The sequence below is a fragment of the Leptosomus discolor genome, chromosome 4 (assembly GCF_034619465.1).
Source record: "Leptosomus discolor isolate bLepDis1 chromosome 4, bLepDis1.hap2, whole genome shotgun sequence".
In the NCBI taxonomy this organism is placed as follows: domain Eukaryota; kingdom Metazoa; phylum Chordata; class Aves; order Leptosomiformes; family Leptosomidae; genus Leptosomus; species Leptosomus discolor.
This window is the reverse complement of record NC_141394.1, coordinates 25689386-25714961: the sequence shown is the minus strand read 5'-3', so window position 1 is coordinate 25714961 and position 25576 is coordinate 25689386. Positions and strand designations below refer to the sequence as shown.

Genomic DNA, 25576 nt, shown 5'->3' with positions numbered 1-25576 from the left:
TGCTCTCCTCCCCACGTCAGCAGTGGCTTCAGTCTGGACGAGACCAGGAGCCTGCTCATCGGGGAAAACTCCACGTGCATAATCCTGAAGCTGGGGCTTGCGTTCAGGTTTTTCATTTAGAGGCAGTGTGGGCAGTGCTGCACAGCCTGTTTGGCTTTGGGAACTGGAGTCTTGCTTCCAACACGGCATCAGTACGGCGCTACAAATGTAGGTCTCGCACATTTAGGCATGGAACATGAGGAATCTGACAAACTTGGGGTTTGAGTATAAGGGCTTTCTCTTTGTTATCTTCCATACGGAGTAAAAAGATCTGTTGTTCATACAATTTCAGTGTATCAGTACCTTACTCTCTCCCATGCGAAATTTTAGTGCTGTTTGCCTCTACCAAGGCAATTGGCAGGGAAACCTATTGTTAGGTGTTCTGGAAGGGGGCACTCGATCTCGCCTTTTATTTGAAAGATTGCTCAAACACGGAAAGCAATCTTTTGGGGGATGTGTAGCAATTAACCTTTAAGTAATTATTCTTAATCATACTTAAATCTCTTTTATACACTTTTTGATCTAGTGGAATTTCCTAGCACATGAAATAAGTACTTATGTACGCTTTTGAGGAACTATCCCCCCCCCCCCTTTGAGATCTAGGCAATACTAGCAGTCCTCCTGATGGCAAGTTGACAAGAGTAGGATTATGAAACTGACTGTAAAGTGGAATTGGGCGTTCCATAGCAGAAACTAAACCTACATTGTAAAAGGAGAATCAACTCCTCTGGTTTTGTCACTTTTTAACTTGAAGTTTTAGAAGCCAGGTAGTGCCTAGCAAAGACTGACAGGTGGTTATTTTGGGTTTCAATACAGGTTTTCTGTTACCTGTTTTGAATAACAGAGTGGCTTAATTTCTGGATGATGTATTTGGTTGGCCAGGTACCCCACTGTTTTTGTGTAAGAACTTCCAGTTCTTATATAGGCTAACTTTTGACTTTATAGGTTAGCCCATGCTTGTGTTAAATTTTTTCTTTGTATGAAATTTTTGAAAACCCCATAGCACAATAAAAAGCTGCGTTTGGTACCAATGCTAGTAAACTTGCACTAAAGCTGATGTTACTGGAGTAATAAGCACTTATTTCTTTAACTTTATTTTTTCTAATGAATAGATTCTGTACAGTTGTGATTTTTGTCTGGAAGTCCTTAAAATGGTATATGCCTAATTGCAAAGCTAAAATTAAGTGCTGATAATGTTTGTCTTCCTGTTGAAATGCCTCTTTAAGCAACATAATGATGTTGGTGTGCAACTGATCGCTTCTGTAAAATACCTGTCCTTTAATCAATGAGGACACATTTGAAAAGCACTTTAGTATTCTTTTTACAGATTCCAAAGAAGACACAATTCGCATAATCCCCTAGTATGTGAAAGTGTACATATTTGTGCTTGTTTTGCCTGCTGGGTTTAGTTTAAAATGTCACCTTTGAAAACTATCCTTCAAAAATTATCCTTCTATGAGTAGTACTTTGAGGTGCAGTTTTTGATGATACCTATAATCGAATGCTGCATGGTACAACACACTGAAAATACTGATGTGAAGGAGCAACCATGTCGGTGTCTGCCAGAGTGCAAGATGCTGTTGGAAATGCCAATAAAGACCTGCCTTTCATGCCTTCCAGGTGCACTGAAATTTCCACAGGATGCCATGAAAGTAGCTAAACAATAGCATAAAAGCAACAAAATGTTTGTGGTTTCAAAAGTGTGTGGCCATCTTTGGTAAACTGTAAGGAAAGTGGTAGCAGATGTGATTTGTGTTTGTAAATGTATCCTTCCCCTCCCTTTTTTTAGCAGAGGAAGCATCTCAAATGCCTTATTGAAAAATGTGTGCTTATGTAAGTGGATGGCTATTTCTGAATGCTGAAAATGTCTTTGTTTCTAAAAAGGACTTCAGACTTTGCTTGAGTGTAATTTTATTTTTAATAAAGTAATTCCCAAGTAAGTGTGTGACAGCTTTGCATAGTCATTTTACTGTGTTCCACTCGTTGACTAAGCTTGTGGTGTTTGGTGTTTTGTGACATGCAAAGAATGCTTTTGAGTGAGATGGTGTTACGAAATGTTCTGGATGAGGGGTGAAAGGCGGTGGAGGAATGAAGTGAAATTGGGAAAATACAATGCCAGGCATGTTATGATGAAATGATAGAAACAGTATGTTTTAGAAACACTGTTACTTGGAATAAAAGGAGAGGGAAGAGATGAGGAAGCTAAAAGGGCGAACGAGTTGCCACCAGGAGGAGATGCACAGTCTGAGGAATGAGGTGGGGAAGAAAACCGCAGGCAGAGCCGAGGTGTGGTTTGGTTGGACTCCTGGCATGGAGGGGTCAGAGAGCAGAGGGCAGAAAGGGAGGGAAGCAGGTGCCCAGGGAGAGCCTGGGGTGGAGGACAGAGCTGGGGCCTCTGGCCCGGGGGGAGCCCGGGGGAGGCAGGAGATTAACCGAAGTGCGTGTGGGGAGGGAGTGGGTGCGAGCACTGGCATGTTGTGGAGAGCTGGGCGCTCGGGAGCGACGCTGTGCGTGGGAATCCTCTGTCTTACGCTCTGGAGTTAGGTTGTGGGTAGCTTGGCACGGTACTGTTTTCCTAGGGAATTCATTGATGATCCGCTCAGCTGTCAGTTGCACAGACAAGAACAGTAACTCTGGGTCCCTGTGTTGCCTAAAGCTGTTCCAGCAGCCACGTCCTGCCCTGCTCTGACTGATCTGCCTCGTCAGATCGGGCTGAGCGAGGAAAGGGGGATGTCTTTTGCATTGTGGTTTTGGTACAAAGTGCAGAGATAGGAGAATACTCCGCTGCTTTTGTTTGAAGAAAACAAGTTGCTTAATGTTCACCCCGATGCTGACTCAAGTAGAATACGCTGCGATTGCCGTGTTGTCAGCTGGCACTGGGGCTGACTTGCAGTGCTGGTTGTTCTGGCAGTAAACAGAAGTAAAAAGCAGGTGGAAAATTATCTCAGTCTGTATCTGATATAATTTAGCCATTAGCGTTTACAAAAGAAGGATTTTTTTTTTGTTTCAATATGTAGTTTGTGCTAGCCTGGCAATGAAATCCCTTTCTAGTTTGGAAATACTCTTATCACGGCGTGCTCTAATGTTGGCAAGGTGAGCTGCTACAACAGAAACGTGAGCGGCTGGAAGGCAGCGCCGTGACCACCGCTGCAAAGGGCAGGCGGTGGAGCAGCTCCTGCACCGAGCCTGTCGGCGGCCGAACGCCAGCCCGGGACTAGTGGGGACTTTCAGCGGCGTGCGGCGGCGCTCCTGCCCGCTGGCCTTGCTGCTGCTGCTTGACCCCTCCTCAGGAATCAGAAGGAGCGAAGGCGGAGGGCTCAAAGTGCCTGTCCCGCGGCGGGCAGACGGGCCCGGGGGCGGCCATCGCCACCGCCCCCCGGGGCGGAGCGCGGCGTTCGGCCTGCCCGATCCGGCCCGGCCCAGCCCCGTCGCCCGCGGCTCCCCCAGGGCGGAGGGCGGCTCTCGCCCCGCCCCGCCTGGGCCGGCCCAGCCCCGCCGCCGCCTGTCGCTCCGCGCTCCCCGCCGCACGCCTTAGCCATGGCCTTCGCCACCCGCCACTTCGTGCGCGCCGCCTCCTCCGCCGCCGCCACGGCGGCCGCCAAGAAGCTGATCGTCAAGCATGTGACGGTCATCGGCGGCGGCCTCATGGGCGCCGGCATCGCCCAGGTGAGCGCGGCCCGGCCCGGGCCGGCGGCGGGGCGGGGGTGAGGGGAGGCGGCGGCGCCATGGCGGCCGTGGGGCGGGCGTTGCGAGCTCGGCGCGTGCGGTGGGAGGGCCCCTCCGCGCCCCGCTGGGGGCCGGGGCTGGTCTGGCCGGGGGCCGCGCCGGCAGGGGCCGCGGTCCGTGCTCCGCGGTCAGCCGGGGCCCCTTCCCGGGCTGAGGCGGCGGGGGGAAGCCCAGCACCAGCTGCCCCGCGCGTCCCCTTCGCTTCTTGCTTTCCAGCCCAGCCCCGCCGCAGCGCGCAAGCCTGCCCCCGAGGGAGAAGGGGAGGCGGAGCCGTTCGTCCGCGCTCTTTTTCCCGGCCTGGCCTCACAGCGAGCCGGCCCGGTGCTGGCGGCGGGGCCGCGCTTTTTTTCAGCCTGTGCCCGTGTGAGGAGCGGCGGCTGCGCTGGCTCGGGGGGCTCGGCAGAGGCCGGCGGCGTGTGTCCGCACCCCCGAGGGAGAGGGTGAGGGGGGGTGGGGGCGAGGGCGCACCCCTCCCGCCGTGTTGGCAGCTTCGGCGAATCTCGGCGTGATGGCTGCGGAGGAGTGGGGAGTATCGCCGCGCCGCTCGGCTTCCAGACTTTCTGTTGTCTGGCGAACCCACCCATCTTCGGGTCGGACGGGTAGGCAAGAAGAACCAAGGTCAATGTTTTAGGTTGTTTAAGGTGGTTCTTAAGACACCGCGTGGGCTATTTATAAAGCAGGCAGCGTGTAATAATATTTGGAAAATGTTGGTCCAAGGAAGAAGCTGCTTCTAACCTGCCAAGGGAGCAGATCGAGTGACGTTTTACAAGTTAAATAAAGTAGAATACAGCACCTAAAACGAACATCAATCATCTGCAGAATTATGAAGTGGTTAGTATGTAAATAGGACTTATTTTCCCAGTGTTTAATCTCAGGCCTTTGGCTTTCAAGTTCATCTTTAACTTGATAGCTTTGGGACAGAAGACTGAATGGTCCTGTCAGTGATTTAAGATTTAGAAATGTACTTGATTCACAGAAGGAGCCTATCACTGAACATACCAGGGTAGTTCACAAACTTCATAGAGAGTAGCTGGAGCGTGCAGGCATACAAGCAGAAACTGACTGAGGTCTGAGTTCATAAATAGTTCTCTATTTTAATGAATTAACAGGTTTCCTCCTCAGAACTGAAGTTTTCTTACATTCCTGGCGAATCTCTAGCAGGAGGAATACGAGGGCTATATTTTTTGCTAAGCTTGTTGTTTATTAACTTGTCTGGTAAGAACACTCCTCTGTACCTTGGTACTAGAGCTTGAGGTTTCCACTGAATGAACCATCAAAGAGCAACTTTGAAGAAAGTTGTTCTCCTGTTCAAGGAGGGTGCACACTATGCAAAGGTTACCTGCAGGGAAAGCGAACTGATCTGCATATTCTGTTAGACCGCACATTTTTAGAGAACGGCTTGTCAGAAGAAACATGTCCGGTGTTTGGCGGGAACAGGGGTTGCAGTCTTCTACCGCTGTTAAGGACCAAGGGTTGCTTTGCTGACTATCTGTCTCCGATGTATCAATCTAAAATTATCTCGAAGCAGAGATGATTATAACACTGAGTGGGGTCTCTGTACCCTATTAATAGAGCTTTTCCTCCCTTTTAGGACACTTAAGAAACTGTCCTCTTTCCTTGCTTTCTTATATGATCAGGAGAAGCTACCCTCTGCTAAAATGTACAGCTGAAAGCCAGGAGTTTATAATTTCCGATTCTGCCCTGTGAAAAGCACTTCTGTATGAGAAAAGCATTAATTGACTCCCCAGCACTTTCGTGGTTTTTGTTTAGCATTCTTAAGATCATTGGATAATAGACCCTGAGCGACCATGTGTTTGAATTGCAAGGAGATAGTATGACCTTCTGCTGGTTTTCTTCTTTCCTGTCCATGTAAATATGGTAAGAATAAGGTAGAAAAAGGGAGATGTTAATTTTCCTAGGATATTTTGCCAACTGGTCAGTGATGGTGTAGTTGTAAATAAATAATCAGTGAAGAACCTCTTATAAATGTGCTTGCTATTGATTTTTCTTCTGAAGAGTCTTGCTTTGCCATTGCAAATGATCAGCAACACATGAAGTGTTAGGAGTGTAATTCCAAGCTTGGTTTAAATGGTTTTTATGATTCAGTTGTTTTTATGATATGCTCATAGTGAAAATAAAAATTAAAAAAAAAAGGTGGTTGAAAAAATGTCCACCTGCAGACTGACACCTTGTTAAAGCTATGCTGCTGCTGTCCGGAGGCAGTCTGGTGTTTCTTTATGTGCTGGATTAGTGAGGCAACTGGGATGAGAACAGCATCATGCTTTTCTTCAGGAGACATCTCTGTATTTTTCATTTCAGTTAGCTTTGTTGGAGTAGATCTTGTGAGCACAGGAGAATCTTTAGTCTCCAGGTGCAAGGTGAGATGTGAAGTAAGAGTTTGCAGAAGGGAACCTCCTAAGTTGTGAGACTTTAAAAACAGTCAGTGGAACCATGTTTTAACATCTGTTTTCCACAATTATTACAATTCTGTTAGTTGAGGAATTCTGGAAATGAAGATAGGCCGTTGCTAACCTACAAGAGAAACATAAATTAATGAGTAGTGAAGTAACAGATAATGAACAGCTGATTTTTAATAGTTTGTTGCAATGTGAGAAAGTGACATTGTATGTTTGAAATTAATTGAATACCAGCCAAAAAGACAACCCACTAGTGCTGTCTGTAGCTGAGCCAGTGTTTGTACCAAGCACATAGTAAGGATTTGTGGCCGTTCAGGTCTGTGCAGCCCTGGGGTGGGAAACATTTCACTGTTGCTCCCAGCTCCACCGTCACCTTCCTGTTGTTGCAGGGACATGCTCGTGGCTGAACAGCAGGGTTGTGTTACGTTACATCCCGGGAACACAGGGTTAGCCGTCCCTTATGCCACCCGCTCACCCTGCCAGCATTCCAGTTCAGGTCTCCACAGCCCTTTTTCCTTAGAAGATCCAAGGATCACAGCTACGCTGCTTGCTATTTTCAAGACAGCTGTCTGTTCTCCAGCCATAGCTGCAGAATTCAGCTGCCTCCAGGTGCAGGCAGCGTTCTGCAGACAGCTCAGGGGAAAAATGGCTTTCTTTTTCCTTTTCCCTCAAGTTGCGTGACACCTTTATCCCTTCCCCTCCACCTCAGCTGAGTGCAGACTTTTATGATTTTTCTAGTAAAGTGCCTAAGTCTCGATTCAGTGTTCTTTATCTCTGCCTGGTGTATTGTCTGCCCCAACGCAAATCAACATGGTTGGTTGTTTTATGATATTGATGTTGAATCTTCTTTTTGACTTTCAGGTTGCAGCAGCCAGTGGTCACACTGTGGTGTTAGTAGACCAGTCAGATGAAATCCTTAAAAAGTCTACAAAAGGAATTGAAGAGAGTTTGAAGAGAGTGACAAAGAAGAAGTTTGCAGATAAGCCTGAGGTTGACAGCATCTTCTATATTCCTCTAAGAAAACTTAGGAGAATAAAAACTACAATACTGATGTTCTGATATTGTTTGCAGTTATACGTTATAGAGCATGTTAATATACTGGCTTAAAAAGAAAACTTTTTCCAGTGTTTTGAAGAATTTGGATTTTCTTTTTTGATTCAGGGAGGTTGAAGGATGCCTTACCTTGCTTTCTTTCCTTTAGCCTTGAGATAAAGATTTAAAACAACTTGGTGACCTTTTAAAACAGGTGCTAAATCTGAAATGGTGCCATGTTATTCATCCTGACTTAATAGCAAGCTATCTTTGATTGCTTACCTGGGAGTGCAACAATTTTGTCCAAAAGTGAATAGTAACAAAATTGTCTTAATACCTTAGTAAGGAGTCTTTTTCCCAAGACTAAGTCACAGGATTGCCACAAAAGGAAATGAGAGTACAAGTTGCTCAAGTTTAACTATTGGAGTAACATTAGTTAGATACGTAAGATACTTTGCATTCACATTGCTAAGTAAGACTTACATCTTACTTAGCTTGCAGCAAGTCACTGTGGAGCTGTTGATGTATCTACATTTATATCCTAAGGGTTACTAGTTGCTATGCTTGTTTCTCTAAATTCCACAGCAGATTTAATTCTTCTTTTGATACATAATGTATACTGGTGTTGATGATTACCAGCATGAATGATGCAGCAGACAAAGGAAATGAAAAAGGGTTTGTTTGCATGAGGGAGTACAGAGGAAAAATTACAATAATATCAGGATAACCAGAGCATACATACAAAATATGGGAAGTCTTTTAATCCAAAAGAAAATTGTCCACGTGATGCTTGTACTTTATATATGATCATATATTCCAGTGTGCTGGTGTGTTTTTACTTGTACTATGTTTTCGTTTACCCTTGGTTCAAAGTCTTGCAGTTCTGTTTGATTTCTGTCCTCACAAATTATGTTAGTGATTGGCAGATTTACTAGTCAAAACAGAATATTTTTTCCCCACATTTGCACTGAAACTGTAGTAAGTGTAGGCCATTTTATTTCCTGAAGTATTCATAAACCAGCACAAATTTGATGACACCAAGCTGTGTGATGCAGTCAACATGCTGGAGGGAAGGGATGCCATCCAGGGAGACCTTGACAGGCTGGAGAGATGGCACTGTGCAAACCTCGTGAAGTTCAACAAGGCCAAGTGCAGGGTCCTGCAGTTGGGTCGGGGCAACTCCTGGTATCGATACAGGGTGGGGGATGAAGGGTTTGAGAGCAGCCCTGCCGAGAAGGACTTGGGAGTGCTGGTAGGTGAAAAACTGAATATGAGCCAGCAATGTGCGGTCGCAGCCCAGAAAGCCAATCGCATCCTGGGCTGCATCAAGAGAAGTGTGGCCAGCAGATCAAGGGAAGTGATTCTGCCCCTCTGCTCCACTCTGGTGAGACCCCACCTGCAGTGCTGCGTCCAGCTCTGGGGCCCCCAGCACAGGAAAGGCATGGACCTGCTTGAGTGGGTCCAGAGGAGGGTCACGGAGATGCTCAGGGGGCTGGAGCACCTCCCCAATGAGGACAGGCTGAGAGAGTTGAGGTTGTTCAGCCTGGAGAAGAGAAGGCTCTGGGGAGACCTTATAGCGGCCTTCCAGTACTTAAAGGGGACCTGCAGGAAAGGTGGGGAGGGACTCTTGATCAGGGAGTGTCATGGTTTCAAACTGAAAGAGGGGAGATTTAGATCAGATATTAGGATGAAAATCTTTACTGTGAGGGTGGTGAGGCACTGAAACAGGTTGCCCAGAGAATCATAGAGTCATAGAACAGTTTCAGTTGGAAGAGACCTTCAAGACCATCGAGTCAAACCTTTGTCCTGGCTCTACCAACGCCACTAAACCATGTCCCTAAGTACAGTGTCTACCCATCTCTTAAACGCCTCCAGGGATGGTGACTCCACCAGCTCCCTGGGCAGGCTGCTCCAATGCCTGACAACCCTTTCAGTAAAGAAATTCTTCCTCATATCCAGCCTGAACCTCCCCTGGTGCAGCTTAAGGCCATTTCCCCTTGTTTTATTGCTTGTTACTAGGGAGAATAGACCAACCCCCACCTTGCTACAACTTCCTTTCAGGTTACTACCCCTCCCTGGCAGTGTTCAAGGCCAGGCTGGATGGGGCTTTGAGCAACTTGGTCTAGGGGAAGGTGTCCCTGCCCATGGCAGGGGGGTTGGAACTGGGTGATCTCTAAGGTCCCTTCCAACCCAAACCATTCTGTGATTCTGTATCTGTTTATAGGAGTGAAACCAGATAATCACTGAATGAAAACAATGCAGAGATTTGAAACTGGGAAAGTTCCTCTTTATGGAGGGCAAGTTTAGGTTGTCTCAGAAACTACTGATTGACCAACCAGTTGTTCTTCAGACTCTTGTGCTGAAGATTGGACTGCAGCAAATAGTCTTCCTATAAGAACGAATTCAAAGGTCTCCTCTTTGCTTCAAAGCAGATCTGATTGGCTAGGAAAATTTTGTCAATGAAAGCGTTGTATCTGTACACACTTAGAACTTTCTCACTGATTTGGAAATGTGGCAGGCTGTCTGAATTTTTGAGGGCTCAAAAGCACTTCAGAGCTCATAAGGGTATTTTCAAGTAAAAATAAGTTAAATCGTTGGAAATAGACATTGCATCTTCTTGGAAATGTTTCAGGCTGGTGCTGAGTTCATTGAGAAGACCTTAAAGAACCTCACAACAAGCACAGATGCAGTAGCAGTGGTCCACAGCACGGATCTGGTGATAGAAGCCATCGTGGAGAACCAGGAAATTAAAAATGAACTCTTCAAGAGGCTGGATAAGTTTGCTCCAGAGTATGTGTATTTTTCCTGTTACATTTTGAAACTTAGACTTTTGTACCTTCTGTTTTTATTCTTACACTGTTCTGCATTTTCTTAGCTGCTTTTTTAAAAATCAGGAGGTTTTCTCCCTTAGACTAATTCCAACTGTCCTATGATAAGGAAGAGTGGTTCTACCAGTCATGTGGTATGGAATAGTTGTACCAGGTGCATGTGTTACAAACCCTTTCAGGTATATTAACCAGGTTTATTTACTTGTTGCATTGCTTCATTTGATGCACTTCTGGATATGTTTAGTCATAAAGTTTGTGCGTTTACTCAGCAAGTTCAAATCTAAATCCAAATGCAAATGCACAACAGTAGAATAAGTTTGTCTTGGTAACATGGAATGTGGTTAACATACGTGTTCCCATACTTAAATAGGGAATTAGGATGATAAAATATTTGTTTTCAGCATGCCTGGCATGAACAAGTTTGAAGAAGTCTCAGCCTCTTAGCCGTTAAGTCAGTCAGCTCAACGATGGCTCAAGTAAACTAAGTTTACTTTGTATCAGAAGAGTTTGGAGATAGCTCATTGCTGGTTATTGTGTGAGAGGTAAAAGTGTAAATAATTCCTTAGCATGCACTTGCTTAGTTACAGTCCCTGGAACTTTCTTTGAACTATATTTGATAACTGTTGGGAGTTACTGTTGAATTGTATCCAAACCCAAAAATGCTCTTAAGCTGAGCATGCAGTTTCTGAAGCTTGATCCTTGTAACGGGTCACTCAGGATCACAAGACCTTGACTGCTTGCAGGTTGAGGTTTTAACTAGTACTGGGGGTATTGGCTATGAGGTACTCTAGGCTGCCTAACTAAAGAACTAGGCAAGCTGCAGCTTGAATATAATGTCAAGGGAGAAAAGATGTTATCACTGGTTGACTTCAGCCTGGGGAGATTTTCAGGCTGTCTCATATGGTTGGTAATCAAAATTACCTGGTACTTCTGAAAACAATAAATGAATACAAACAGCTGTGCACTGAGCACAGGGACGGACAAAAGTAGGTAGCTGCCTTCGGCAATTGTCAAGGTACCTTGTCATGATTAGATTGTGCTTGTTTTGTGGAAACACACCATTGGTTCCCTGAGTCCGTGTCCATATTCAGCAGAGAAAGCTAATGAGCAAATTAGAGTGTACTAAATGGCAGACTGTCTTGAACCAATCAGCAAGGAAAGGTGGACACAGGGACTTGGAGCCCCTTTTAATAATATGTGTATTTGGAACACTGAGGGAAGTTTTTGTAAGACTGAGCTGTTTATAAGCGTGCTGCCTTGAAACATCAAATTTTACATTACAGAGTGTTAAAAGATACTGGCAGTTGTTCAGATATGCTCCTTCCTGTAGCGAAAGGCGTGATTTTACAGGGTTGGGAAAATTACATGAGACGAGAAGCCTTTCTTTTTAAGAGGAGAATTGGAAATTATGATAAACATACAGGTATCATACATGTAGGATAAAGAAAAGGGAAGTGAATGATGAAGGATATGGGTTGCAGTGTAGAAAGTCTAGATGAAAAGGAAGCTGGTAAGACAGTGAAACTTAGTAGCTAAATGTTTAAAATATTATTAGATACAAAGGGTGATTTGTAATTATGTGAGGATATAGAGTTGCAGATCGTGTGAGTAGCATGGGGAAAGGCAGAAATGCCTAGCGAGTGTTTTCCTGTGCATGAGAAGGAAGCAGAAGGCTTTATTCATCCTGCGCAGCGCTGCGGTGGAGTGGAAAGCTCTCCCTGTCAGTCCAGGCGTCCTACAGCCTTCACTAAGATCCAACATTTCAAAATTTCTAGAACTATTACATGGACTAACTGTTGCGCCAGCTTAGTAGTGGGGGTGGACTTGTGGTTGGTTGGCAACGAAGACAAGATTGGTTTGAAGATAGCTTTGAGTCTCGGGAGCAGCTTTGGTTCTGTGGGGCCCTGGGCGTTGATGGCACTGTGAAGAGCACACGTAGGCAGACATGATGAAAGACCAGGCTTCTGAGGAGGGAGGACTTGTCTTAATTCAAATCTTGGGACTTAATCGCAGGGGTAGCTGATAGCTGATCAAAACATAAGAGACTGTGTCTTGCTCAGACAAGATGATGAATTACGCCTTTGGAACATAAGCTGTGTGAAACCTTGCATTTTTCTTCTTTTGTGCCGTATGCCATGTCTTGTGTTTCCTCAGCTGCAACAGCTACGTGTTCATCTCCCATTTTTGCCCTATGATGGCATCTCCAATGAAGATAAGTCTGGGAGCAGCACAAAACCAAAGCATTGCGTTAAAAAAAGCCAACACAGTTAACTTATTTCCTCTTCCTTTTTCTCTGTAAAAGAAATATAATTGTGGATCTATAAATGGAGGGGGGTGGGAAAGCTATTCTTTATTGAGAGGAGTTTTATTTGAGGGTGGAGAGTGAATTATTCTTAAGTTTTCAGAGAAAATGTAATGAGCCGGGAGAGTTTAGCAACCCCAGAGAGCATTGGGAGCTCAGGGTATTCCTCATCTGGGTGACTGTCCAGCTGAAACAGTGAATGCTGTTTCTTGAATGCCATCAGTCTGAGAGCATACTAGTTTATGTCCTCAGAGCTTTGCAAAATTGCTTGTGTATGCTTTATGCCTCTCAGTGTTAACACTCATCCTCCTAATACAGTATTTGTTCCTGTGTTACATCGTCATCATCTTCAGAGCAGGCTATAAGGCATTGCTACCCTCCCTTCAGTTCTGTTTTCCTTTTCTTGAATTGAGTCAGTCTCATGTTTCCATTTTGAAAAGGTCAGGCTACGGTTTTTGTAGAATATCCCCACGTTCTTCGTGGCTTTTAGGCATTTAAACAGTGCAGCACTTTTCCAAAGAGGATCATAATGAACATGACAAAAGTATTTTTGGGTTTCCACTTTGAGAGCTCTTGCCTGCTTGCTTTCTTTTTATTTCTGAGCGGTGGGAACGCCTGTCAACACCTTTTGGTCTAGGATTTATCTGTAGATGTAGGAACTCAGGTAGGAACTGGCCAGTGGTTTGCAGCTGTTCACTGTGTTAGAATCAGTGTGTTAGAAAACTGTTAGAAAAGAAGTGTTGTCCAGTGTTCACAGTGCAATGGAGCTGGAGTGTAAGAGTCAGTGTTACTGAAATGGTGTGTTTCTGTTGTGTTGGACTCTGCTTTTAATGTCTTCCCCTGACCCACTAGATGGCACCGACAGAAAGCACACTGGTGCCCGGAGAAGCATCACTGGGGCTTCACTAGTACTGTTGCCTTCAAAAGCCTCCCAACGCTGCTGTCACCTGAAGCATGGAGTATGTAATTCTAAGTCACAGAGGCATGTAAATTCTATTTGAAACTCAAATCAATTGGTTGGTCAGAGCAGAAAGTGTAAATAAAACGCCCTTGCACGCAATACAAATGTAATGCTTTTTTTTCCCAAGGCTTTATGTTGTGTGAGGCTACAGTATTCACCCACAGAAGTGATGCTGAGGTAAAATCTCTTACTTTAAGTGAACCCAGAGATTACATCTCACAAATCAACGTGCTTAATTTTTATATGAATATTTGAATTCTTCGTATACAGTGGCAGATTTTCAGTGAAGGTAAGTTTGTTTTGGATGCATTGACCTTGTGAGGTCAAAACTATGAAATGTAGAATATTCTTTTTAGTACCCCACCTCAGAACAATATAAGGCCCACTTTATGGTGGAGAAATGTCGAAAGAATAATTGTAAGAAGTGTAGACAGGCATTTTCAGTTTGTTTTTTTTGCTTCTCCATAACAAATTCTCAAAACCAGAAAACATAATTAAAAAATGGAAATCAGTGTGGGTGTTTTTGTGCCCAAATGTTTTCTTTTAATGCAGCTATAAGATGTCCCCATGACTTGGACTTAAGTTTTCTGAAAACTCTGTTGTGAAGCTCAGTTATATCTTAGTGAAATGTAGGCAAAATACCAATGTAGATTAACATTTGATGGGTCCGGTAGGATATAGCTCAGAATGGAAGGTGGGGTTTCGTCTCTAATTCAGTTTCTGATTTTTGTGGTTTGAAGAAAAAGCCATTTCTGTAAGTTTTCGATGTGATGTCAGTATAGCAGGGCTGTTGAGGTTCTGAGATATTTCTGGGGAAAAAACCCAAACCATTATAAATTGCAAGTAGTTAATCTGGTTTACCTCTGGAAAATTACTTCATATGTGTCTTACAATTCTTGTGATTTTGTGTATCCATTGCAGTGTCCTATGCATGGCAGTTTTTATCTTTTCTCTGGTTTTTTTCATCAGCTCTTTGCTCTGGTTCTAGGTTGCACATCACGTCTGACATTGGTCATTATTAAGAAAAAAAATAGATTCCAAATTTTTCTTAAGGCTCCAAAGTGCATTTTTGACATGGCAAATGATTGGATTTGCATACATGTGTAAATGATTAACAACAAAAAATACCATTATGGTTCCGGGATTGCTGAAGGAATTACCTGGAATAGATTTGGGGAGTTAAGAAAAACTTTATACTTAGAGAGTCTTTTTTTTTTTCCATCACCTAATGCAAGTATTCAACATGCTTACTTGGGAGTTAGAAACTCACACAGCTCTCCCAGTGGCTGTTTCATCATTGCTGTGCTTACACCTCAGCAAAAGGACCATGATAATTTGCAGGGATATTTCTGAGAATTCTGTGGATGGATAGCCAATGGATGTCTGTTTGTGTTTAGTGCACCAGCCACCTACTGTCAGGAAAACAGCAATCCGTGTGTTTCTTTTTTTCCAGGCATACGATATTTGCAAGCAACACTTCATCCTTGCAAATCACGCAGTTGGCTAACTCAACGACCAGGCAGGACCGATTTGGTGGTCTCCATTTCTTCAATCCTGTGCCTATGATGAAGCTTGTGGAGGTAAGTGTCTTACAGCGTCACCATAATAACCACTGTAGCACAGCAATGCAATTGTCATCACTGAGAATTCAGTTAGATGAAAGGGCAGGTCTCGGTTTGCAGCTCTTCTGATAGGCAATAAGCTACCTCTAGTGATAAGGGGGTGCTGCAGTCTCTGTTGAGGGCAAGGTTGAAGAGACAGAGGTAACTCCTTCCGTGTCGAGGCTTCGAAGTTCTCCACTGTACTGCCAACAGAGGTGCCATTTATAGTGATCGTTTCAGGCATGCAGGCAAGCTGATTAGGAAGAACTACTGACAGCTGTCATCCGATGACTGAGGGAGGAATTTGATTGTTACCAGCATGGAAATCAATAGAAAATGGTGTGAGGTGAAATCTTACTGCCTTGTGACTTCTTAAACAAAATCAATCATGTTTGTTTCAGTGTTCCAGGTAATTTGTCTGGAAGTATTACAGCATTTCCCAGCCTTTAAGAAAGTATAAAAAGAAGTTTTTACATAACTCTTCAGACATCTTTTCTAAACATACTCTCTTTGGCTGCATCATGCAATTTCTAATAATACTGCAGTGCAGAGCAGAATGAGAAATAATCTGATATAAGAGTTTATCTGAGCCTCCATAGTAAAGGTCACATTGTAGAAAAAGCAACAGGTCTCCTCCTTTTTCTCACCTTCCCCTGTTATGGCTAACTTTGATCAGCTGGAACTTATAAACAGTTGAGTAAGTGAAGATAAACTTTGCATTTTGACCACTCTGTCACGAAGTTTCATGTACTTCATGCCCTTAAATGCTGTAAATATTTTTCCTCTGTGCCATGAGTGATTAGTTCTAGTATTGCTTTAGTGACAGACACTTCAAATATGTTGTGCCTGCCTTTTGAACTCCTGAGATTCGCTTTATTATATTTTTTGCTTGTTTCCCATTAAAATACGTATTATGCAGTTGCTTGCTCTGTGTCTTTGAATGTATCATTCTCTTCCTTCTGCTTTTGAAATGTTTGAACCTTTTGGCTAAAATGAACGAATTTGATTCAGAGTATGGTTGTCTGATGAGGGCTTGGGCACTTGCAAATTCTCTCTTGCTGACTTCCATACCCATGTGGATTTTTTTTTTTTACTTTAATATTGCATCCTGTATATTGTGACTAAGTGCTCTGGGGCAATGTTGGAAGAGGAAAGGGAGGAATTTTTTAGGCGTTGTCAGAGACAACAGAAATCTTTAGCGTAATTCCTTAGGCTAACATGGTCTTTATTGATTTCTGTGTTAAGAACTACTTGTTGGCAGTAATTTATTTCCATGGATGAAATGATCTATGCCTTGTCTCAAGCATAAAACAAATCATAGTCTTTAGAAATCTAAGCTAAGCCTCTGTGAGATTTGAAAAATACCAAAGATATCTGTCATTGTTTGTAAAAAACAAGACAGAGCAATCCCTGTCTGGCTGCTGTGATCAGTCTTGGTAATTTGTGGGGTTTTTTCACCTGACATATGAATGTCCTACCCCAGAGTCACTCCGTGATGAGCAGTACTTGAAGAACTTTAAAACACAGAAGCTGTGCTTTTAGTGACTTGATCTTGAACGGCACCAATATTACTAAATAAATACACTTTTAAAAGCTGTGCTTTTGTTTCAGATCTACTGCTGTAAATCAGGATTGGCATTGATAAGCACTGTAGAACAATGTTTTCTGTGTAAAACAGATATTTCAGTTTGAAATAATTGGGGGAAAATGAAGAGAATCATTGAAACAATGAAAGATATTACTGAGATTGCCAGTCATCTGTCATGGAAGCTGTCCTTCATGAGTCACAAATCTGCAGTGCCTTTGAGTCTTATCTGCTCTTTTCGTAATTGTTGATCTCATGCTCAGAAGCACGTAGCTTTGAGGGGATTTCTTTCTCTAATAATCCAAAAGGCTAGTGCTAATGTTTAAAAATTCTAAAGCATGTGTTAAAAACTGATTCTTGAAACTGTTGCAGTCTTATGTAAGTATCTCAGATATTTTTATCTAATACCAAAGTAAAATAACACTATTTTTCAGGCTGAGAAACAAATCTTTTCCTCAGGTGTTGAGGATCCTTAATGCATCCCAACTCCAGTGAAGTATAGGAAATACTGCGTGTGACAAAAGACTCAGTTGTGAAGAAAATCAACATGGAAACCTACTACTCAAAAGCTAGGAGGCTGTCACAAATTTGAAAGATAGATTTTAAATTTCCTTTAGAATTAAATGTCTCTGTTGTGTTTAAATTGGGCACAGGGCAGATGTTACAACCCTTTATGTCGGGAATTATGTCAGTTAATATGGTTCTTTAGAGTGATGCCATCGTGTTTCCCAAGGCAACAGAGACTATGTAGCTTTTGAAGTTGTTTTGTTATACTGTGATCTCTAAACATGATTCCAAAGGATGGTCCCTTTTACCATCCATACTGTCTGAGTGGGAAAGTGTCTTAAAGAAACACATAATTTCAAAATGTGCAAAATGCTGTATCTATCTTTAAAATAGATTTCTGTGTCTGTTACATATATATCCACTGATTTTTTTTTTTTTTGCAAAACAAATGTTTTGTGAATTTCTGGATTAGTGTTCTGGATTGCTGTACTGGGAAATGAGAGAGATTCTGATCATAAATGTGCTTATGTTTTCCCTACCTTCCCTCTGCCTAGGTCATCAAGACTCCAATGACCAGCCAAAAGACTTTTGAATCACTTGTGGATTTCAGCAAAGCAGTAGGAAAGAGTCCTGTCAGTTGTAAGGTGAGTACATTTTGATTGTAGAGTGTTCAGAAGGTCTGTTCTTGAAAACTTAATTTTAAGATGGTAGGTTTTAGTAGATGTAAGAGCACTTCAAGAATTTCCAGGTTGTTTTTGTCCAGTTTCTCTTCTGTATTAAAAGCATTTTGACAAAGAAAACACCCACATTTACCACAAATTCCTCAAAGGAGAGTGACTCTAGCCATCTTGTCTAGAGCAGCAAAACTCACAAGTAACAAGGTTTGTAGTGTTGGTTTTTCTTTTCCAGTCCTGCAGAAGCTTGAACTGTGGAGCTTAAGCAGGAGCTCATCTTTAGCCATGCTAGAGACAGGACTGCTACCTCTTGTACTGTGAGGCAGTTGGATGAATTCTCCATGGTGTGTGCTTATTGCAAGTTTTTCTTAAGACTGCAGTAACTAGACCAGTATTAATCTTCATTACTTCGCAGCTTTGGTTTTTTTCTCTAGAGGAACACCCTACTTCCTAAGCATGCTTTTTCCCAGTCCATTAAGTTGTGGTCTGGGTAGCTTTATGCAAGCTGTTGCCTTGAGTTTCACAGCCCCCAGGAGACATTTGGTCATAAAAGGAAGGGCCTGCAATCCGGTAGTTACCAGTAATGCAGCGTCTGGATGCTGGACTGTAATTCTGGCTGTACTGCTAAATTGCTCTGTGGCCTTAGTTGACTTTTTTTTTTGTTTCTGTAACAGTTTTGCAGTATGTAATGTGCAGAATATATGATGAATTCTTTTCTTTCTTTTTTTCCTTTCTTTTCCTTCTTTCTTTCTTTTCCTTCTTTCTTTCTTTTCCTTCTTTCTTTCTTTTCCTTCTTTCTTTCTTTTCCTTCTTTCTTTCTTTTCCTTCTTTCTTTCTTTTCCTTCTTTCTTTCTTTTCCTTCTTTCTTTCTTTTCCTTCTTTCTTTCTTTTCCTTCTTTCTTTCTTTTCCTTCTTTCTTTCTTTTCCTTCTTTCTTTCTTTTCCTTCTTTCTTTCTTTTTCCAAAAAGTCCTGTTTGTAGGAAAAAAGTTGCTTGGAATTCTCTGCGTTAAATATTGAAATAAAATGGAATGAACAGTAAACATCTGAAACAGTAGTAGTATATGAAATAATACCATAGTTGCAAAGCTCTTTTTTCTTTGTATTTTTGACTTTGATTAAAGCTTGTGTAAAAGAAGTTCTGTGTCAGTTTGTTACCTTCTTCTGACAGCATCTTTTCGTTGGTGTTTGATATTGAAGTGATCCTAACTTTCAAAGCATGGTTTACCAGTGAGCAGTGGGGAGAAGTAGACTATTTAGCTAGGAGTGTTTCTAGTAGTGAACACGCAGAAAAACCTGTCAGGGAAGAACTGCTCTTCTCATATCCTTCAGGAAATTGTATCAGCAGAATTTTGCTAAAGAAAAGGTGTTTGCTGACTGGCCACATTAAATTGTTTTAAGATTAATTGAGTTGGGCTTGTAGTAGTCTTATTGTTCTCACTCATGATGAATGTTTATGTGCCATTCCTTGTTTGTGAAATTCATCTTTTGTGTTTTAATACTGAGCAGATAAATCAGATGAAAAATGCAGTTTAGAGAGTACCAGAAGTTGATGATTCAATAAGTGTCTTCATCTACTTGTTTAATTTGTCATGCAGCATTTGAGTGTAGTACTGGTAAAGTATGTTTATTTAGAATCCCCTTTTTTCTTTTCATAGGATACTCCAGGGTTTATTGTAAACCGTCTGTTGGTGCCATATATGATGGAAGCTGTTCGACTCTTTGAGAGAGGTACTTGTTGGGATATTAACTTCAGGGAATGTTGACATACACACTGCTAAATGTTATATCCCTTCACAAAAGCCTTGGGATTCCCTCAGCGCTTGCAGACCTTAAAGGCTGGAAGTGAATAGTTGAGCGTCAAATATGAGTCAATATGTGTAGTTGGGAAGACCTTGTCTTCACTTTGAAATGAAGGTACTAGTTACTTGGGTGCGAAATTTCTGGTAGTGGAACATGTTTCTGGTTTGGGGATGACAAGGTGAGTGTAGTGCCATTGTAAAAATATCCTCTGTCAGCTAATCAGAAACCTCCTTCTCTCTATCCCAAGAGATGTTAATGAAAGTGGTTGAAAATCCCATAGTGGGACCATTAGCAAAGTTCTCCTGAGTTTGCTTGTATTGGGCTTGTGAAATAAACCACCAATTTTCAGGTGAGGTAAGTAGTATACTTGTATCAGTGTCACGCTACAGTACTGGCGTACAAGTGATTTGGGCTCAACTGTTGCCCCATAATAAAACCTTCTGTTCATCTTCTGTGTCCTTTTTCAGACATAGGTTCTTTGGGAACTCCCATCTCACTTCTGGTCTCTTTTACGTTAATAATGAGGGTAGGTAGAAATAATCACAAATCCCCAAAGAACCACTACATTTTTCAAAACATTTATAATTGTTTTGAAAAGGAAACAAGCCAATAATGTAGTGGATAAAGAGGAAATTATGGAGTATAATTGCTTTTATTTCAAGCGCTCTGCTCATAGCTCCATGCGACTAAGAATGTCATTTGAAACATTTTGTTTTTGAAATCACTGCTTTTTTACAGATGAAAGCACTCCATTATCAGGATTCCACCCAATATGCTTTAAATATTAAAAATCTCTTTTATAGCACATGGAAGGGATGGTTTGATCTCAAGAAAAGAAAAATATAAACCAACACTACTTGTTTATCCATCAACAGATGTACGTAATTACATCTCAAAGGGAGAAAAGAGCAAATTTAGTGACTTGAAAGGCAAAAGCATGGATGTGAGGGGGCATTATTCTCTTAGAAAAAGTCGCAATTTTAAATAAAGTGTATGGGTGTTCCAGTGTGAGTGAAAGAGGTGCCTTTGTTAAGTGACATGTATCATTATGCATATTTCAGGAGACAGTAGAACTTTTAATTAAATGTAGAAGAAAACAGTCACTGAGATTGTATGTTAAAATTGACTGGTTTCTGCCTAAGCAAAACATATTTTGATTTAATCTTTATTCTGTTTGTATTTTGTTCAACAGTATGGTATTTCCAAACTTGTTAAAGTTCATTTATGAATTTTTAACTAATGAAATCTATTTTAAAAGCTGATTAATGTTTTGAAAAGCCTGATGGCTGTCTTCTAATTCATATTTTCCATTGAATCAGGTTAAATTTTTATCATATCCTTTGCATTAATTCTCAGAGTAGACACTTGAGCCAGATTGTCATCCACATTAGTATGAAATTGGGTCTCTTTCCTGGCAACCCCAAACACTGAAATACCATTTTTTTAGGTCAGTCCTTGAGTCTTTATTTGTACAAAATCTCCTTGGGTTAAATGTGCGCTTTTGTATAGGGAAAATACCTATAGTATATTAACAGTGATTTAAGCAGGGGGCCCATTATAAATATTGATGTATGGTGGTTTGTACTGCCCTGTTCTTAGTGGAAAACCAAAAAAGCAGTCGGTCAAGTTTCTGTGGCAGTCCACTTTATGCTGGGAGACTAGCATGAACTAGATGTACAACCCTTGTTTGCCCTTTTACAATTTTCAATTGTATTGTAACACAACTGTATGCGTCCAAGGTGTCCAAGTCTGACAAAGTGGGACAAATGTGTTAAAAAAGAAGTATGTACATCTGCATCAACTTCAAATGAGTTGAGGATTTACTTGTGTTTTTTGAATTTAAGGAACTGAACTTATGTTAGAATTAAGCAAAGCTAATTTTCCCAGTTTCTCAGAAATAGTGTGGTTTAAAAAAAAAAAAAGTTGTCAGCTTTAAGGAGTAAGAGGAGGGATATAAAAATTATTACTTTATACAGAACTTTCACTGAAGTTCTTGCCTTTACAAGAGCTTTTGAAAATTTACTTCTAAGGTTCTCTGATCTTAGGTGTGTAAATTGCATAGGCTATGTCAAGCTTTTGGACACCCTGAATGCCTGTATGCATTGAGCATGGAGGTTACTTAACAAGTACCCCTGGGGATTGTTTAACTTCATCCTTTCTATAGGATCTGCAAAGTGCACTGCCTTTATCAAAATGTGTATTAGAAATAAGCAGTAGAAGTGCATCTGCTTTCCTGACAGTGTAAAATATGTATTCACAGCAAAAGAATGAGATGAACTTTAACTGTGCCAATGTGCCAATGCGAGATTTGTCATGTTATAGGCACAGACTGAAGTAGAGGTAACAAATTTCTGATAATTTTGATATTTTCTTCTTAAATAATTTTGAAGTTCACAAATTTAACTACACCTGCACAGTCTCTTTAGGTCACTTCTATCTGCCATCTCTGATGCTGATGGATATCCTCTGGTGAAAGGTGCTGTAACTAAGCATGTTACTCGGCTGCTATTGCTCCTCTCCCCATGCCTGCCTTGTCCATCAGCCGGATATCACTTGCCTTCTGGCTGTTGTAGAGTAAGCGTAGCTCTGTCCTGTGCATCATTCAAAAGCTGCTGCTGATCTCATGAAGCTGAAATTGAGATCTTTCCTTACTTAGATTAGCTGCCTCTAAAAGAAGGTCTTGATTCTTCATAGTGACCAATTCTTCCTCTATTCTTTCTGATAGGTTGAGTGCAGTAGCTGTGGCTCCATCAATAGCGTAGTGATCTATATTGAAATGCAAGAGAAAGCTAGAAAAATGGAAAGCAGGCCTGCAGGGCTTTTTTTCTTTTTTTTTTTTTGTGAGAGATTCAGCTTTATAATCCAGCGTGTGTATGCTGACTCCAGGTTTTGTGGTTCTAAAACGTGCAGAGATTTCTGTGAAGAGCTGCACCAGGGTGAAATAACACTCTGTTAATTATTTATAAGTGGTGCCAAGTAGATGCAGAGTCTTCTCTTTTCATCAAACGTGTCAATCTTTTCTCTAGGAGATGCATCAAAGGAAGATATTGATGTTGCTATGAAGATTGGGGCTGGTTATCCCATGGGTCCATTTGAACTGCTGGACTATGTTGGGCTGGATACCAGTAAATACATTATAGATGGTACTGCATGCTTATTTCCTCCTATTTTTCCCCTTTTTAGCTAAATTGTAGATTAATGTTCTAATGAAAAACCTGACTCTTAATTACTTTAAACTGAGTCTATATGGCATAGCCTTTTAACTGTTGAGCCGAAAGGAATGAGAATTCAGCTCTGAATGCTGTACGTGTACAGCATTTGTACTGTATGTCTGTACCCTGTGCACACAGTGACAGAATAGTGGTGGTTTTGCTGACTTCATCAAGTTCCAGTGGAAAATAATAATAATACCGTGGAACTGTATATAACTAAAAAGAATCAATGGGAAGAGAGACTGTACTGGAGGTAGGAAATTCTGATGAAAAGCAACAAATGTTGAGACTACCTGTCCTTTTTCTGTGAGCCATGTTTTCATTTTCAATTAATAGGAAACCCAGTCAATACCTTAAAAGATTTAAGTATACTATCTGCCTTTCACTTCAGTTGGTAAGTGGGTGAATGAGTGTCAGTACAATAACAAAAAAAGACCTAATTGCTGGCGGCTTGTTGATGATTGTTGTATTATTTTGAATGAGCAGCTTAAATATTCTCTGAGGCAGAATGTCACTTTCAAAATTGCATCTTCAGTGAAACCTCTTTTGCTTTTAGCCAGTACTGTGGAGTAGTGTTATATTGTTCTGACTGACCATGTCTTTCGGAGATAGAAATTCAGCTTGAATTTTCCTTTCACTTGGAATTTTTTTTCATCATAGTCTTTGTTTTATTTCCTTGTACTTAACTGTATTTTAAAAGTTCTCCTTACGTTTTTTTAAAAGTATTAAAAATCCTCAGTCATGGAGATTATAAGGTGTTCAGAGTAGACTACACCTAAAGACTGATTGCGAATTTGCTTATAATTATCAGTACTGATCTGTGCTTTATGAAGCTGTATTGGAGGGTCTCAGAGACTCTAGAATAAGTTGCAAAACTCCTTCAGCTTTCTGCCCTCTTCATATTTTTCTAAGGAGATGCAGATCTCTATTATCTTTGCATATAAACAGAACTGTAATTCATCCACTTCTTTTTTCCCACCAGGATGGCATGCACTAGAGCCCAACAATCCTCTTTTTGCACCCAGCCCACTCCTGAATAAACTGGTAGAAGAAAAGAAGCTGGGTAAGAAGACTGGAGAAGGATTTTACAAATACAAATGACCTCCAAACCTCGAGAGGTGTTAAACTATCTTTGTATGCTATTCATCATTGCCATATTACAGGTGAATTCTATTTAAACCCTCCCAAGGATGGCACAAGCTGCATTTAGAACATAACGCACCTCTGAACTGAGTCATTGCACTAGTTAACTATTTCTCTGGTGAAAGCTTGATTTTTTGGTAGATTATTTTTTTCTTGTAATTCTGAAAAGCTTTATATGTACAGTGCCTTCATGCAAATGTTGATTTTTCAGGTTCAGGACAGAATGACAAATGAATTTATGTATTTGAAACATTATTATATTAACGTGAAAAATACTAAAAATAACCACACTTTCTTAAAAATAAAATTTTCAATAATTCTGTATTGAATGTGATGGCTTGCAGTTGATGTACTTGGTTGTAGTCCACTGGGTGGCAGTCTCTTTTCACGCTGGCAAATGTAGCGATGGAAAGGCAGGAAGTAGTTTTGTTGCAGTTTTTCTTAAGTGCAATGCTAATCTGCGAGTGTAAATTACAGTGCCTTGAACAATAATTTTTTTAATGTCATATTGTTTTTTTTTAAAAAAAAAATCCTGCAGTGGCAGGCTGTCACCTGGACAGAAGGTTCCCAATACAGCAGTTGAAAGCAGAACTCATGATTTGTGTTGGGATTTTCTGACATTTTCAAGTTCCTTTTGCTGGGTGCTGTAGAAACATAACGAAGAGGTGGTTTCTGTTCTGAAGGGCCCAATACATAGATTTGGTTTTTATTACCCAAGCTAGGAAGCTGGTGAAAGCTTCCATATGCTTGCTAGAGTTCTGTAAATTGGCTTTATTCACTGGCTATTAATTTTAAGTGTCATTTTTGCACCCTACATTGCTACTGTAGTTTAGTACTTCAGGGGTTTGAAATTGGAGTCTGTGCTGTGTAAACAAATAGGTGTGTCTGGCTGTGTGATGCACCTTTCGTTTTGCAACTTTATTTCCTTGGGGCTTAACAGGGGCTTAGCAGAGCCTGGGTTTGTTCAGGGCAGGAGCACTGCAAATCCAGGCTTTTCTCCAAATACTGCAGAGCAAGTGGGTATGAAGGTTGGAGTTCCAGTTCAACTGAGTAGTAGTCTTCTTTTACTTGATGTATTTTGGATCTGCAAGCTGAGTGCTTATCTATATATTTTAATTAAAGAAATAATGAGTAATTATGTAACTCTAAGTTGCCTCTTCCCCCCTCCCCCAACGTCTAATTCAGATTGCATCTAAAAAAACTGCCGCTGACAGACGTTGATTTCCTTGCACATGATCACACAAGAAATCTCTTGAGTAGAGAATAAAAACTGTTGGTTTGTTGGATCCTTGTTCCTAATTACAGATGATTTTGAGTCACTTCTCTTGAAAGAAGAGGGTTAAAGGAAAGAACTGGTCCTGTAGATAGTCTTTTTCCTTTACTAATGTTGTTAAGTTGAATTGTTTTTCCTAAACTACTGTCCACTTCTTGCATCTGAAGTCTGTTTCACTTGAAAGTTAGTGCCTGTAATTCAGTTTAGTGACTTTTAAGTGTTGCAGGGTGAAGTTAGCCTCAGAACTACTGTTTTCAGTAGTAATTGAGAATGGGAAAGTGTATTACTCATGTGTCTTAAAAAATGCTGTTTTTTTAGAAAAACATTTAGGCAGAATGAACTTGATGCTGCTCCCTTTACTTGGAAGATCATCTTTATTTTTAACTTGGAAATGCCTAGGTTTATAGCAAGGCATAGGCTATTTAATATTAAATGTACAAAGTATTTTTCGCAATTAAATGTGATATTTTAGAAA

General features: G+C 41.3%; 1 protein-coding gene across 2 annotated transcripts; it reads left to right on the top strand.

Annotated features, from left to right (window-relative positions):
* The first annotated feature begins 3576 nt into the window (after positions 1–3576).
* Positions 3577–24108, top strand: HADH (hydroxyacyl-CoA dehydrogenase). Of its 2 annotated transcripts, XM_086464339.1 has the most exons (10): positions 3577–3705; positions 7044–7172; positions 9847–10004; positions 14759–14885; positions 17553–17642; positions 19329–19401; positions 19723–19724; positions 22205–22231; positions 22460–22616; positions 23668–24108. In XM_086464339.1, exons 1-10 carry the CDS (start codon positions 3577–3579, stop codon positions 23784–23786), a joined length of 1011 nt encoding a protein of 336 aa, XP_086320465.1. In that variant the 3' UTR covers positions 23787–24108. The 2 variants fall into 2 exon arrangements, with proteins under 2 accessions (XP_086320465.1, XP_086320466.1); XM_086464340.1 differs by lacking the exons at positions 19723–19724; positions 22205–22231 and having other exon boundaries at positions 22500–22616.
* The last annotated feature ends 1468 nt before the right edge of the window (positions 24109–25576 follow it).